Source organism: Ruditapes philippinarum, unplaced genomic scaffold (genome assembly GCF_026571515.1).
Source record: "Ruditapes philippinarum isolate M1 unplaced genomic scaffold, ASM2657151v2 ctg3094_1_1_1_1, whole genome shotgun sequence".
Lineage (NCBI taxonomy): Eukaryota > Metazoa > Mollusca > Bivalvia > Venerida > Veneridae > Ruditapes > Ruditapes philippinarum.
In genome coordinates this window covers 78,733-95,737 of record NW_026858409.1, presented here as the reverse complement: position 1 = coordinate 95,737, position 17,005 = coordinate 78,733, and the positions used below count along the sequence as shown (strand labels likewise).

General features: G+C 31.1%; 1 protein-coding gene across 10 annotated transcripts in view; it reads left to right on the top strand.

Annotated features, from left to right (window-relative positions):
* LOC132753092 (leucine-rich repeat-containing protein 27-like) overlaps nt 1-14,298 on the top strand; it is a 41,190-nt gene extending 26,892 nt beyond the window's left edge. For 5 of the 10 annotated variants that reach the window (XM_060743512.1, XM_060743511.1, XM_060743505.1 and 2 more), the window contains 2 exons: nt 7,052-7,084; nt 10,685-14,298. In XM_060743512.1, the coding sequence (XP_060599495.1) occupies nt 7,052-7,084; nt 10,685-10,807 (156 nt within the window). In that variant the 3' untranslated portion in view covers nt 10,808-14,298. Of the gene's footprint in view, nt 1-339; nt 367-3,429; nt 3,451-4,238; nt 4,268-7,051; nt 7,085-10,684 lie in introns of all 10 variants that reach the window. The other 5 variants (XM_060743503.1, XM_060743509.1, XM_060743510.1 and 2 more) reach the window with 4 other exon arrangements.
* The last annotated feature ends 2,707 nt before the right edge of the window (nt 14,299-17,005 follow it).

The window sequence follows — 17,005 nt, the reverse complement described above, 5'->3', positions numbered from 1 at the left end:
TTAAAATGGGCATTACAAACAGAAAAAAAAAGTTAGGAAGGAAAACTAATAAATAAAATCGTCAACATGAAAATAAAGATAAATCAAAATTAGTGAAACACATAGGTGTCTTTGTATTTAATTATCAGTAGGTCAACTGAAAAGTCATTTACGCTTTCAATATGAGTAATCAGTTAGAATGACAGCACTTTTTCTACTATATTGCGTTTTAGGAAAAAGAATTTTGTAAATATAGCACTTGTTCTACTGTGTTCGTATGAAAGGAAAAAGTATTTTGTCAGTATATACTTTTGTCTGAATTCAGGCATATATTTTTTTATCTCTACACATCTGTTTCAGCTAATTTGCAAAAATATCCTTATCTTGGTAATATAAATAAAAATATTCCTATTTTTTTAGAAGCGCATGTATTTAATATAATCCTCCAAAATGTTGATGCTTTTATTTTTAGGATATTATATGAAACCTTGCATGTATGATTTTTACGCCTGAGTTGATTTTTATTTTGCGGTATTTTATTAAATAGTGCATGTTTGTATTTTCATTTTGTTTCAATTGTATAAACATTTCTGCAAGGCCTGATCATTGTTTTCTCCTATAATACCTTGAGAATTCTGAGACGTGGCCACAAATTGTGTTGCAAATACTGGGTTTTACAAAAGTACATGTACTAGTAAATAGTCTATTTTTTACTTGTCTTAGTTGTGTACATTCAGGGGGCATCCACTGCTGAGTGGTTAAGGTCATTGACTTGCCTCTTACTGCTGTAGGTTCAAGCCAACTAAAGCGTTGTCAAATTCTATCTGAGAAAGCTATCCAGCCAACTTATGCAATGTCTATGATTCTACTCGGGTGTCTGTTTGTGCCTGAAATAATGTACAGAGCGACACCTGAGGTCTTCCTCCACCAGTAAAGCTAGAAAGTCACTATATGACCTATACTGTGTAGGTTAAAAGTAAAACTCAACCAGAAAAAAAAACCAAAGCTATATATATACGAAAACATTAGTCTATATAAATTGGTAGGGTATTAGCATGTGTTATTTGCAACTTTAATTGTTCTCTCTGAATTTTATATAACGTAATGATATTGTTTTGTAACACTGTGAATTTAATGCTGCATGTTATATCTAGGTCAATTTTCTCATCTTGATGATTAATTGAGGGTCTCTCTCTCTCTCACTCCTTTTCATGTAACAGCTTTATTTGGGTTGATTAGAATACAAAAATCTAGACAACTCCTAAACTTTGCTGGAGCTTTTGCATGCCAACATGAAATGCTAGGGTTTTAGGTGTTGTTTTTTTTAATTACAGCCGCTTTTTATTGGAATCAGTCCTTGTTCTGAATAATTCTGTCATAAAAATTAGGTTTTTATTTTCTGCACAGATCATGGATTAAATACAAAATAAATACACTTCAGCATGTTGCATGGAAAATTTAAGCATGAATTAGACTCTATCTTAGCTATACCGTTTTTACTTGGCGTAAGTCAGTGCAATTTGATAAAATTCATAACTATACGGTACTGGTAATAATTCGGAAATTCAGATAAGCAAAGCTTGTAACTTCATTTATGGTCAGAAATGTCATGAATATTAATAAACATTGCCTAAATGCAGTGCTGGGGTTTTTAGTCGGGCATTTTTACAATAATTGTCTGTCTCACTGGCACTTGGATTCAGGATAAAAACCCTTCAGAGAGGTTTGTAGACCTATCTTGATCACTTGTGTGAATATTTTTCAGTTGCATTATGGTCGTGCTGTAATTTAACGTGAAACCTTGGAAACAAAAAACCAAAACATTTAGTTATTTTATTCCTGTCTTATACCTTTCAAAAATTTCCCAGAATGTCTTTTTAAACTAAATATAAAGATAATTAAAAGAATTTAATTCTAATGCAACATGTCAGCAAAATATTTGAATTCAAGTCACTGATTGCCCACTGCTATGTCTTTACTGATTTCAAAAAGTGTTTGAGCCGCTTTATTACAAAACCAACATAGTGCGTTTGCGACCAGCATGGATCCAGACCAGCCTGCGCATCCGCGCAGTCTGATCAGGATCCATGCTGTTCGCTATCAGTTTCTCTACTTGTAATAGGGTTGGTAAGCGAACAGCATGGATCCTGATCAGACTGCGAGGATGCGCAGGCTGGTCTGGATCCATGCTGGTCGCAAACGCACTATGTTGGTTTTGTAATAAAGCGGCTCATTTATGTGTCCATTGGTAATTGTTCTCCTATTAAAAGTTCCTTTATCAAATGTCTAGATGGATATTGTTTTCAAAGTATACTTTAAGTAACATTGGAAAAATGACAGTTTTAGAATCGAGACATCTACGTTAAAAAATCGTAGCATTCAATTAAATTTGAGTTCTACAAACCTCTCATAAAATTTTTTATCCTGAAACCAAGTGCCTATGGTCTGTCCCAGGAGGTTGGGGCCTGTATCAGACGTTTGAAAATCCAGAAGTCTCTGCTGTATTTCCTTTGATGTTGGGGGTGGGGATAGCTTTCTGGGTTACAGTTAAATAGTTAATTAGAATAAATTAAAATATTTAACCTTCTTCAGAGGAATATTTGCATTTGTTATATTACCATTTAACAGCTGTTTTATGCAGTCTGTCAGACAATTTATGCAATATTCATATTAATTTTGATCTTTGAGATATTTCAAGTTAACATTATGTATGGTTTTAAATTTAATGTAAGAAAAAATGATTCTTACACATTTTGAAAAAGAGAATTTTGTATCATGATTTCATATGCTTTACTTTGCTAAGGTTATGCCGAAATATTTTTTAATTTTCATATCAACAGATATTTTTGCTAAATTTGTATAAATTATTAAATGTCAGGCTGTAAGATATTACAGTCAAACCTGAAAATAAAGGCCATCTGAGAGAGAGTCCAAACATGACCTTTATAGACAAGTGGTCTTTATTTGAGCCGTGTCACGACAAAACCAACATAATGGGTTTGCGACCTGCATGGATCCAGACCAGCCTGCGGATCCGATCAGGATCCATGCTGTTCGCTTACTTAAACCCTATTACAAGTAGAGAAACTGATAGCGAATAGCATGGATCCTGATCAGACTGCGCGGATGCGCAGGCTGGTCTGGATCCATGCTGGTCCCAAACGCACTATGTTGGTTTTGTCATGATGCGGCTCATTTGGAGGTTACTTTCTCTGACAATTGTTTTTGTCAAGATTGAAAGATGGACAAGTGCATTTAAGATATCTTACATGTTATGGGTTAACATTTTTGTCCTTCACTTTGTTTGTAATAATTTAAACATTAGATGTCTATAGATTTAAATAAAATTGACTATTAAAATGCTTTTCTTAGTTTTTCTTGTATATTTTAAAAAGAAATATTTTGAGATTAACATATATATAATAGTTTGATTTGTTTTTGTTCTATCAGGGAAAAAAGTCTGAAGTTTTTGTAAGAAAAAATTGTCTTGTCCGTTAATTAAGACAGTCAGATCCCTTTTAACATAGATTAGTTAGCTATAAACAAAATGATGGTTCCAGGCAATACTTTAATATAACACTTAATATTTCAATTAACTTCATAAAAAGTTTCAAAATGAAAAAAAAAACAAAACAAATACATATAAAATTGATACAATGTAATTAAATAATATTCCTAATATCTTTTTAGTTTGATCTATGAATAATATTAGGAATATTATATTAACAATGATCATTTTGTGTTGAAAACATTTCTTTTATGTTTAAAATTTGTTTGTGACGCATTTTTTTTCAACTATAAAAAACATATTTATAGAGGTGTTTGTTTTTGCTGTTATAGCAGTAAATACAGAGTTATGTACCATTTAACAAAACACTTAGCTCCTTTGCGTTGTAAAGGAAATAGATAATGCCCCCGGACAAGGAGCAAGCAGCATTACAAATCTCGAAATATCGGAGAAATAAAATTCAAACAATAACGTTTTATTAAATGTATTTTATTTTATTTTCTATTAAATTCTAGTTTTATTTATCATTTTAATAACTCTATTTATTTTAGAAGGAGTTCATTTTCTCTCTGAGTAATTAAATGGACGTAAAATATGTAAGATCTATGTGGGGGAATTATGGGTATCTGTTGCAATAACATATCAATAACAATGGGGATGGAAAATGGTTTCGTAAATTTATGGGAATTGACGTGAATTCAAATATTTTGCTGTCGTGTTGCAATAATTTTTCAATTTCCTTTATATTTAGTTTAAGGCATTCATGGAAATTTGTGAAAGGTATAAGTTTGGAATAAAATAACTTGTTTTTGACGTTTTTGTTAGACTAAATAATTCTAAGAGGCATTTTTGATTGATAAATGTGTGTTTTGCATGTTTGGGTTTTAAAAATGTTGAAAAACTGTAAAAAAATGTACTATTAACATATTCTTAACAAGGAAAATATTCGCCATAGGCATCTATGTTTAATTAAGTCACCTTTATATTTGATTCTTTTACTATAAAATTAGTATTCTAGTACCATGATAATTATTTTTTCCATTTCTGATTCAGTTTAAACATATTTTATTTCTCAGAATATACATGCTTCAATTTACAATATACACAGATCATTTCAAATATTCTTACAAAAGAGGATTAGAATGGAAAAGTGTATTATGAAATTTTCTCCCCATATTTCTGATTTAAATGTGAATTTGAGCCGCTTCATGACAAAACCAACATAATGGGTTTGTGACCAGCATGCATCCATACCAGCCTGCGCATCCGCGCAGTCTGATCAGGATCCATGCTGTTAGCTATCAGTTTTTCTACTTGTTATACAGTTGGTAAGCGAACAGCATGGATCCTGATCAGACTGCGTGGATGCGCAGGCTGGTCTGGATCCATGCTGGTCACAAACCCATTACGTTGCTTTTGTCGTGACGAGGCTCATTTATATTTCAGTTTCAGAAGTTGAAATTTTAAGTCAATGAAAATGTAGATATTGTTAGAAATCTTTTCTGTTCTATCTTAGTGTTATATACTTTTAGAACACAATAATTATACATGTATACTAATTACAAATAACAATTAATATAGTATATCTCATACTTAATTCTGATGTAAACATATTTCCATTTCAAAAATGTAAAGAAGTAACAAAATTAATGAAATACTAACCAACTAACTTTTCACACAATATAGGCCGCTCCCTGCGCGCTGGCTATCTGGGTCCCAAGCATGGTGGCTCACATATCACGCAACAACGGTAGCGTGTTGTGTTGTTAATAAATCATGTAAGTAAGTACACATATGTAGGACGTTACCCGTAGATAGAATATTTGCACATAGAAAAATACCGTAGAAAGTTGCTCAGTAATTCATGGTTTTCAGCGCAATACTGTCTTGGCTGGCTCTTAAAATTTATTAAGTTACGACAGAATTGCGTCAAACCATTCCGACTATAAAGTTTGTTTGATGCTCGCCTAGTTTTCTAGAATTTTGTTTCAGATTTTATAACTGAAGCTAGACTAAACGTGCCAGGAAGATAATGGATATTTCAATCTGTTTGTATATATTGCTGACAAATAACTGTCAGACATTTTTTGACAGTTTGAAATTAATATTTCACTTGTCTCAGCCGATATTTACTTGAAGTTGAGCTTTTGTTTTCATTATATAAATAAAAACAGTCTGAAAAATACTTTGTTTATTCTCATCAACAAATAACATGCCAAAAGTTTTTTGCTAATGTATTTATTTTTACATTAAACATATGAAAAATATGCATTTTGTTTGCAAGAAATGTGGAGTAGTTTATTCGTATTTGTTTTTTGTTGCCAATAAGTCTAGGTATGTAATTAAGATTGATTGTTTTATTATTGCCAATATCTTTGGTGATCTAACTGTATCAGCAAATATTTTCATATTTCAGTGGTTTTTTAAGACATGAGTGAGTGCAGTGTCAGTGAGTGAGTGAATGAGTGCAGTGAGTGCATTGAGTGAGTGAATGAGTACAGTGAGTGAGTGCATTCATGAGTGAGTGCAGTCAGTGAGTGAGTGCAGTGAGTGAATGAGTGCAGTGAGTGAGTGCAATTTTTTACAAACATACAGCAGAACAGGATTATCTAAACCTAAGCGCACAGAATTTTCTTAAACTTTAATGGTTAAATTTAAGAGAAGTAAGTAATTGAAACAAATTGATGAAAAATAAGAATGGGGGTCACTATCATAATTTTAGGAGTTGTAAGGGAGTTTTTATTTTAATATTTTAGATCACTTTTACATGTAGGTAATTATCTTAAATAGCTTAAATTTTCCTTTTTTCCTAGTATGTAAAAAAGATTGCACTTACCCCTTGAAACGGGTTATAGCTACAATCTATAAAGCACTTTTAAGTTTTAAAAATACACAACCACAAAAAAGTTGGTGAATCTGATATTATGGTTGATCTTGCTAATTAGTTTAAAATTGACCAATGAAAAAGTTTCATTTAAAGTTAAAGACATCAATTCTTGTCCCATGCAAAGTTATCATGATTACCTTAAATTAAGAATCTTTTTGTTTCTGATTTTTAAAATGGTCAGTTAAAGGTTGCCTTTTGTCATAATTTCAATGAGAGAAGTTCGTTTTTAATATGACTGTGTGTAAAATTATCAGTTATGAAAAAAGTGTCGGATTTTTTTTTTTTTTAAAGTAAACTTATGTAGCATAAGGGATTAAGTTTTTCTCATTCAAAACAACTAGGTCATATCTTAATAACTGTCAAAATGTAAGTAAATGTCAAATGTTTTCATTGTGATGACAAGTCAGCCAGCTAAATCTCAATAGGGAGAGTAATATCCGTGGGTGGTTGGTTTGATCCTCAAGGGGACATTTTTAAAAATGGAAGCTAGTTACTCTGGTCCTGCAGGTTATGGTTGTAAATAATTGTACAATTACTCTAGTGAAATAGTTTAAGCTACTATGTATATTTATTAAAAGGATTTAAGTTAATAATGTGCAGATATCCGTTGGTTTGATTAATAATTTTAAGCGAACATCCACTTATTGATTTTGCAATTTTTCACAACCAATTTCTAGCCTCTGCTAGTCTCAGATGGCCGTCCAAGTTCTGTGAGTAAAGTTAATATTCAAGTTCATTTTTTTATTCAAGTTTTGAAAGTGTGTGTGTGTTTTTTTTAACGGTTACATTTTCATTTACTTCCGAAAGTGAAAAGAAAATATGTTTTTGGTTATTTTTTGTTTTGAAGGAAACAGTAACTGTTATACTGTTTGTTCATTAATTTTTCTATTCCATATTTGAGCCACGTCATGACAAAACGAACGTAATGTGTTTGCGACCAGCATGGATCCAGACCAGCCTGCGCATCCGCGCAGTCTCATCAGGATCCATGCTGTTCGCTATCAGTTTGGTCTGGATCCATGCTGGTAGCAAACACATTATGTTGGTTTTGTCATGACACGGCTCATTTTGATTTCATGTAGTATCATTTATAGAATATTGATTTACATTGATGGTTTAAATATTATAAGAATCTTACATCAGCTGCCGGTACAGACCGGAATATCTAGCTCTCACAAACTTTTTGCAGTGGTTACATGAGGCTCTGCCGAGTTTCTGCTAAACAGTCACAGGAGAGATAGATATTCCTGTCTATGACGACAGCCGGTGTTTGATTTTTCTTGGATATTACAAATTAATGACATTAAAAAAGAAATTACGAAAATAATATTTTCATTTTAGCACTTTTTTCTTAAAGTAGTCTATGATTTTACAACTTCATTTATAATGGCACAATGATGTCATCTTAAGAACGCACTTCATTCATAAAAGGCGTGTGGGAATGACATCATTCAAAAAATGCGACTTGTCTTATATAGGGGGTGTAAGACAGAAAATCTTTTCTAATGCTGCATCGGTGTAAACAGTAGATAAACCTGTCTAATAATTATGCAAGAATAAAAGAAATGGCAATAAGATTAATCTGAAAAACAAAAAAAGTTTAATGAAGAACAAATAAAAAATGCTACCTCTAGACTGTAAAAAAAGGAAAAGATTAATCTAACTGAAAAATAGTACAGTGTTACTTATATACTGATTGTAGAGTAAATTGCTTTGGTTAGCTTTATTATTTAGCTCCCTGGAATTTTGCTTTTTTCACCAAAAAATGGCAAAATAGGAACCAGTTTTTTACACATTTGTTCCTCAGTAAATTAATTAGTTGAGCCACATCTGAGGTCTTGACACTAACTCCAGTTATAACCATACCTTGCTAATATAGGTAATTAAATGGATTTGCCGAAAGAATCCTTTGTATTTTGGAACAGTCCATTTTACATGTAGCTTGCAAGAGTCAAATTGCTTAAAATTGACTACATAGATGCAAAATCATAATTGTACCCAATGTTAAAATTATAATTAAAAAATTGACCATGGACTTATGAGAAATTAAATAAGACCTGTTTAAAATGTGCTTTTTTTATTTTGCATTTTTTTCTTGTTCAAACAATGTTTTGATTTAGAATTCCTCCATGAAGCTTGTACTGTCCTAGGATGATAACTTGAGCCTTTGTTTACATAACAAAAAACAATAACAATGCGAAAAATAGGTAAGGCAGATCAATGCCACAACCTATAAAAATGAAAATAAAACTATATGTTATCATATGTCTTGTTAGCGCAGTAGGTAGAGCAACCGTGTCGGTAATGTGTTTTACCCGTACAGGCAGAAGTTCGACTACTGGTACGACACATTTTTTTTTACCTCTGAACAGTCAATTGTTCAGAAAACAATGTTGACCCTTTTTTATATACATACATAAATACGAGATCGAATATTTTATTACACTGCGATCAAAAAATACAAAAAGAAGATAGAATAGAAATAAAAAATATAAATATATACTGTAAAATATATATTATAAGAAGAAAACAAAAAGGAAAACGAAAACTGAATAAATAATAATGATAAAAAATGAGCAAGAAGTAAAAACTGTGGTTATAAAATGGCACTACATGGGGTTCGAACCTATCAGTACAAAACACTAAAAGTTACAATAACTACGATCTACCGGCAGAGCCATAACGGTAATACACAAACGACACTGTAAGAATTATGGTATAAAGTATATGTAAGTGTTTACTTTTACGATATCGGATATTAATCCAGATAACCCCGTTTTTGGACTTTCCCATGTACCGTTAAGACCAAATTATCATCCTAGGACAGTATGTTGTAGTTTAAATTTTAGCTTTCTATTTATTTAATTTGTTTCAGTACCCAGATTTTATATGTTGAAAAGATAATGGGAGAGTTTTTTGTGTGTTTTTTTTTTTTGGTTAAAATAGAATTGTGTCCTGAGTGTATGTGCGAGTGTGTTTTACTGTAACAGTTTAATATAATCTTTATAAAGTAAGGGAAGTAACCCTTGAAGTTTGGATTGAAAAAAATCCTGATGAGTTACCTCCCTCCAATAAAAAGATAATTATGTTATACTTCTATAGAGTGAATCTCTATTTAGAGAATTGCCTTCAATTCTTGTACGATAAATTATTTTGAAATATTAAATTTTCAATGTTGCAGTGTGTACTATTGAGAAATTCTCTTTTTTATGTCCATTTCATCTTTTGAGTTCATTATACTTTGCTTATTTTCCCTCTGCTGTACAGTTTTGTTTTGACTTTCAGCTGTATTTATCTCCCTTTAACATGTTCATTATCATTCATGATAGACATGTATAGAAAAAATAAATAGATTGAATCTACATGTAATGATATAATCAAGATTTTCAGTTTCATTAAATTTTGTAGATTTTCATTTGTATTGTGGCGTTTACGATCATCATTTTCAATTTAATGCATAAAAAATAAGTGTATTAAACAGTTTTAAAGTTTGAATTTGTAAAATAAACTCTTTTTTGAAGAATTAAGCTGAATTCATAGTACTTATATTCAAATTATCTTAGTTTAGTTTGAAATTGTAAAATAAACACTTTTTTGATGAATTGAGCTTAATTCTTAGTAATTTTATTTAAATTATCTTAAGTAATAAAGTAATGTTTAAAGAGAAATTTCAATTTAGCAGACTCACTTTAATCACTTTGAATTTATTAAAAAGATGATGCACTGCCTAAAGATGTTTATCAATATTAGAAATTCTAACAAGAACTATTGACAATCCTTTACAAACAATAGTGATCATAGGTAATATGGTTGAAGAGTCCACCTTTTATCTTCTGTGAATTTGTTTGCCCAACTTTTGTCTTGCCTTGCCTTGAATATAAAGCTATTCATTGTTATTGAAATTTTAAAATAAGCATTAAATAACCTGCTGGAAGGGAAGGTGATGGACCTGAGCCCGCACTTCCGTGCAGTCTGACTGGGCTCTATACTGCTTCAAAATATCTTCTTGATATTCCTAAAATTGATAATGAACAGTTCCAAATTTGAAGCTGGACAGGTCCATTTTGCAATTCAGGATGTGAAGAATTTAGAAGAAAACAGACTGTTTATGTTTGCATGACTATTATAATGCCAGTGTCATAGATATCTTATAATTGCCAGTGGCGCTTGAAGAGTTTAATGAATTAAAAGTGAAAATGTGAGTCTTTTTCACAGTGTTATAAACAACTTTTTCTTATCTTATCTTATATAATTATAGTATATTTTTTAAACTCGGGAATAAACTATAATGAATTGAAATATTTTTTCAGGCTGAGGCGCTTCATCGTGAATTAATGGCAAGACGTAAAGAAATGGAGTACCGTTTTCGAGCTTTCATTGCTGATGTTCCAAATTCATTTGCGAGGGCTAGAACACTAAAACCTAACAAGTGAAAATATTGCAGTGATATTCAGATTTCTTTGTTCTCTTTTGTTGCCAAAGTTACAACACCATACTCTAGAAAAGATAACTGTTTGCAACAACAATATATATTTTCAAGGGAGATAATTTAATTTGCCAATTGTATACTTCGTTCTGCAAATGTCTGACACAGGGGAGAAAACTTTTGTTGCAGAGATGTGTTTAAGGGATGTTCCTACTTTTGCAAAATTTTGTTACACAAGGAACAGAAATGTAACTGTCTTCAAGGCAAGGAGAGTTAACAAATTTCTGATTGATCATAGTGTGAACCACTTCCAAACACAGTCTTAAATGATTACTTAATAGTACTAATTTGTTGACTGTATATGTTATACATGTATATTATGTGTAATACATGTATATTATGTGTGGTACATGTATACTGTGTAGTGTTCATATATATTATGTGTAATACGTGTATATTGTGTGTAACACAGTATGTGTAATACATCTATATTATGTGTAATACATTGTGTAATACATGTATATTATGCCATTACACATTATATCTGTAATACATGTTTATTATGTGTAATACATTTGTTTAATTGGTTAGGAAAAAAATGATAACACTACAGTATTAGAAATATATATTATTTTTGTATTAGTGATGAAAATTAGCTTTTAGTTTGATACATGGATTATTAGATATAATTATAAACTATCAATATAGTTTACATGAAAAACGATCAAGATAGTTTACAGAAAAAAAAGGAAGCACAAAAGTGTAGGAAAATTACAAGATTAACATACCTCAGGAATTATTTACTGACATGCATTTTTCTAAGCCATTTAACATTATTTCAGGAGCTACGTACATTATTCTTGCCATGAGCTATTAGAAAAATGCTACTAGATATGTTTTATGCAATTTGATTACATTTGTGGGGGAGCATACGGTGCCAGTTGGTCCCCCTGACACTTTGATTGATTTATTGACCAATATATTATCTGGTAAATATTGGATGCATTGACATCTATTCTTGGATGGGGCTTTCTATAAATGTGGTCATTTAGGCTAAGAATAGATTGTTTACTTTTTCCTCAGGAGAATCTCTGTTAAATGACAATTGTCTTGGGTATTTGGGGTGAAGTTACCGGTACATCCCTGGGGTGAGGGATAAAGTTCATGGGGTCATTCTATCACTGACTACCTATAGTATGGCAATATTTTTTTTTTAAATCGCCAAATTACTTTTCGGGAGCATCCATCTCTCTTGGTTAATAATTTTGTTTGTGTTGCTATTGTTAAAGGGAGCTCAATCTTTCACTCTTGTTGCCAATATTGAATGTCTTTGACAAATACAAAAAAAAAAGTGTTGCTTTGAAACTTCTATCTTTAATTTCATAGGCATTTTTTTGAACAAATTATATTACAAACCAAATTTTGTAACTGATTATTTTTTTCTTTTATTATTTGTTAAACTATGTGCCAGATTTTAAGTGTCAAAACTTGTAAATTTTTTCATGAATATACTCTTTGAAAATTCCAATAATTGTGTGGATCTGTATTTTAAATGTACTGATTTTTTTTTTAATTTTACAATTTTTTCTACTTAGTTGTGCAATTAAGAAAAATGTGCTAAATTAATTCATTTTTTTAAAATTTTGTCACTGGTAAAACCTAGCTTAACAAAAATATTGTATTATATTATGTTAAAAAGCATGCATAATGATGCTTTTTTGTGTTATTTTAATAATATCTTTTTTTATTCTAAGCGATATATTTAACCCAGCTTCGGTCTTATGACTTATCTATGTTTATCATTGAATATGTTGCTAAAAGCAAAAGTATCATCTTTTTTTATCATTTCAAAATATTTTCCAAGTTTGTCATACCCTTTTGTTGCTAATTTATTCATTAGCTTTAAAAGCATTGTTAGAACAGAATAAAATATGTCACGTTTTGTCATTGAATACTGTTGAAGTCTTGTAATGTTGTAAGAGAAACACTTGGTGACATTATCTATTTTGCACTTTGAGCCAGCTTTGTTGCTATGTTTGTAAATAGTGGGATTTTTTTGTTTGATTTTGAAAGAAAAAGATATTTCTGTAAAAGTCCAGCCTTTGAAATACTTCCTTCAAACAAATTCCAGCATTTTCCCCCAATATATTTAGATATTTTGTATCTGAATCATATATGGGGGAAATGTTTCCCACTAGGATTAGAAAAAAATTCCCACCAGATTTATATATGGGAAAATGTTTCCCCACCAGGGTTATATATGGGAAAATGTTTTACCACCAAGGTTATATATGGGAAAATGTTTTACCACCAGGGTTATATATGGGAAAATGTTTTACCACCACTATTATATATGGGAGAATGTTTTTCCACCAGGGTTATATAATGGGAAATTTGTTTTCCACTAGGATTTTTTATCAGAAAATGTTAAATGTCTATAGATACTGAAACCCTGCTCATGTTATGTTTATCTGTGTCATATTTCTTTATAACGTTTCCATAGAAGCATGTTAGACAAATGTTCTTTTCAAATTTTGAAAATTTTCACTACCTTCTGCTAAAATAAAAGTTTTCTGTTCATTTTTTTCAACCAGTTTATCACTGATATTTCCATTTGACTTAAGATGTGTTCAGTCCATCAAAATGTTATTTGTTTGTGTTAAACATTCATTACTTGTATTCAGTCTGATTCATTTATCAAAACTTCTAATGTAAGTAGACTTAACCTCCAAATTTAATTTTTGTGTGCCATCGTTCTTTGTTTAAACTTTAAGAACTGAGGCACTGTTAATGTTTTTAGAATGACATGTTTTAATCTTTCTTTAGAATGACTTTGGACAATATTTTAACAATTTTTTGCAAATTTATGGACCCTTTGTCATACACAGATGTAACTCTTACCCTTCTTGAACCAAAAGTGGTTGGGCTATACCATTAGTATATTGACAGGTGTATCTACATTTTTTAAGACTGACAATACTCATGGTTGCTTCCAGTTCAATTTTGTCTCTTATTATTAAAATCCCTTAAATTTCAAATGGACTGTTCCATTAAAATCCAATTCACAAAATGAGCAGCTTTATTGGTAAAAGGCCATGTAAAATATCAATGCCATGTGACTTGACTTGATATTGTCAGCTACCTATATTTACTGTTGTTATCTTGAGACCCCGAACAAATAATATTGGGTATGTCCAGATTAAAAACAGGAGACATTTAATATATACTTTTAACATAAAAATAACACAGACAGTATCTTTAAAGATGTCTATTCTTTGTTTAGACATGATATTTTTAATGTTTAATGATGGTTCTTTAAACATGTTTGACTGTATTGTTTGTTTAGACCTAATATGGTCTTTTAAACAGGTTCAACTGTTGCAAAGACTTGTGCCTTGAAGTGTTTTGTTTTTATGTTGATTGTTTTGTATTATAAATACTAATGTTGAAATATTTATTTGTAAATATAAGTTTGAGAAATAAAGGAAATATTGCAAATTCAGTTTATTATCATCATGAATTCATTTCTACATCAAATACAGGAAAGAAGACGATTATAATCTGTCCTATCCCAAAACAAACTTCAAATCGGAACTTCTCGGCAATTATTATTATCCAAAGTTTGATGGAAAGGGCCTAGAAGATGGGATTGACAAACTTCAACGAAGTAACTGATAAAAACCCGTTTTGTAAAGTAGAAAAAGACATCCTTGATCACATCTGTACACTTGCCTCGATGGTGTAATATTTGAAATGTGTGTCAATAGGACATGCTCCCACTTCTTTTGCCTGTCAAATTGGAATATTTTCAAACCTAGGCATATTTCATTAAAGTCAGTGTTACATGAATACTAGTAAGTAAAATATATATGCATGTATATATAGTAATAGTATTGCAACTAATAAATTTCACAAACATATGACTGAGGAGATTTTACTTATTGAATACTAGTAGTGGTAGATTATTAGTGGGACAGAATGTCATTGGCATTGTCTCTGCCATGGCTTAATTCTTTCTTACCAGTTACTGAGTTACATAGATCGGACAACGATAATAGAGTGTCAATGTGACATTGGCCTTTGTCCTAATGGCCTTGGGATCTATAGCGATCAACGACTGGTCGTTTGCAAAGTCCGATGTCCGTACAAAGCTACACAAATTTAGGCTTATTGCTTCAGTCAAGATTTTACACAAAATTTGACCTTTAACTTAATGACCTCAAAATCCCTAAAGGTCATCTAATGGCAATGGGAAATGTTTTTAACGAGTAACAAACCTGCTCAAGATATTTATCGAACAAGGAATACAGAATGTACTGACGGACGGGTCACTCTCCATCACAGTATGCTTCCACCTTTATACATGACCTTAAGTACATATAGAAACATCGCTCATAGCCAGTACATGACCCTTCTCGTTTTTTTAATAATTAGGTCAAAAGTGAAGGTCACGTTAAAACAACGTTTTTATTTACAGAAAGTCAAGATGTGTTGTATGCAGGTTTGTTGAAATTACTTAAACTCTTTGGTGTGGTTTGTCAAAATTAACGTCGTTCTGGGTCCAACGTTAAGAATTTATTATTAAACGCAGATCTTAGTTATCTGACCGGTCTGAAACCAGCACACACTATATGATGACCAATGAAAATCCTGCTTATCTAAGACTTTTAGAGGATAATTCTATGGCGACTCTCTACAAAAAGTTATGTTAATTGTTCCAATATTTTGCATAAATAGGTCATAAGAGCTAAAGATAGATCACCTTTCTGACGTTCTGAGACCCAGATAAATTCAACGCCTTCTGTGCTTTGATTTAAATTCTGCTTAGAAACTTCAATACCCAGAGTTAAAATACTTGATATGTAGCAACACCTTGTGATCATCCCCTGTGGATAAAATTGGTCATGTCTTTGGATCATCTGGTTGATAAAAAAGTGAAATAAAACCTCTCCGTCTTCAGTAGAGCTTAGACATTTACTATATGTAACATTGCCTAGTGCAGAATTTATATTTAAAACACTCTGGGAATAAGATTGGTTCCATACCGACTTGGTTGATTGTTACAGTAACATCGCTTTGTGGTCCTCTACAAAAAGAATATAAATCATGTTCCAGGTAAAAAACATCCACGCCACGGGGTTCGCTTATTTAACATAGACATATATAGGAACATTTAAATATTTTTGTTTAATCTACATGTACGTGACATTAATTCATGTAATATTGCATTAAGGACTTCTGCTTCAGTTTTTTCTTAATCACGGCCATTAGGTTAAAAAGGTCCCGTTCCAATGTGGCTCAATAGCCATTTCTAGCACGGGACGTCTTTAAAGAGATCTCGGTGCATATTGTATCCATCTTGTATATTCATATTGTATAGACAAGAAAACGCATTTAGGGGCCTTAATCATATCTGAAACTACACGATTTATTGTTTAGACTTGTTTAGGAACTTTTAGACCCAGAGCATAGATGATTACAAATATATAAAATTTGTTATAGTCATGCAATTAGTTATAATTTGTAATTAGATTATATTGTGTAATTTATTTTACACGTGAAATACGTGCATTTCTGTTTGGAATGGACTAAGCTGATATTATTAAAAGGGTATTCACCAAAGACATTTGCTATACTTTTCATAGCAAAAAGCTGTAGTATAGAATTTATTTAAACTTTGCGCATGCTTATTGTCCTGTGAAGTGAACAAAACATCAAATTCATATAAAAGATAAGTAACAAAAAAAATAATAATAATCGGTAACCTTTACTTTTTCTCGATTTAAATGTTTCTGTTATCATATTCTAATCAAGTTTACACGAATTCTTTTTCTGCCTTTTCTGCAAAAATAACAAACAAGATTTATACGTACTATATACTGACATCATTTATCTTCGCATTTTATTGCATTTTTCACAAATGATTCAATTTGTTATTTTGTCATTTCATTGCACCACTCCGCATTATCACTGGATGTAATCTATCGATAAATGATCATATATCGGCTGTAATCACCGCAGTGAAAACAGGCACAATCTTTAGCTTAATAAAAATATTAACATGATAAAACATGAACTTTTGATCAATTCAATTTTAAACTAATAAAATAACGATCACAATATTTCCTATCATTTTACAAATGTCTTTATTGTCGCAAGTTTTATATAGAATCTGTTCAAGTTTTATTTTCCTGTTCAATTAATT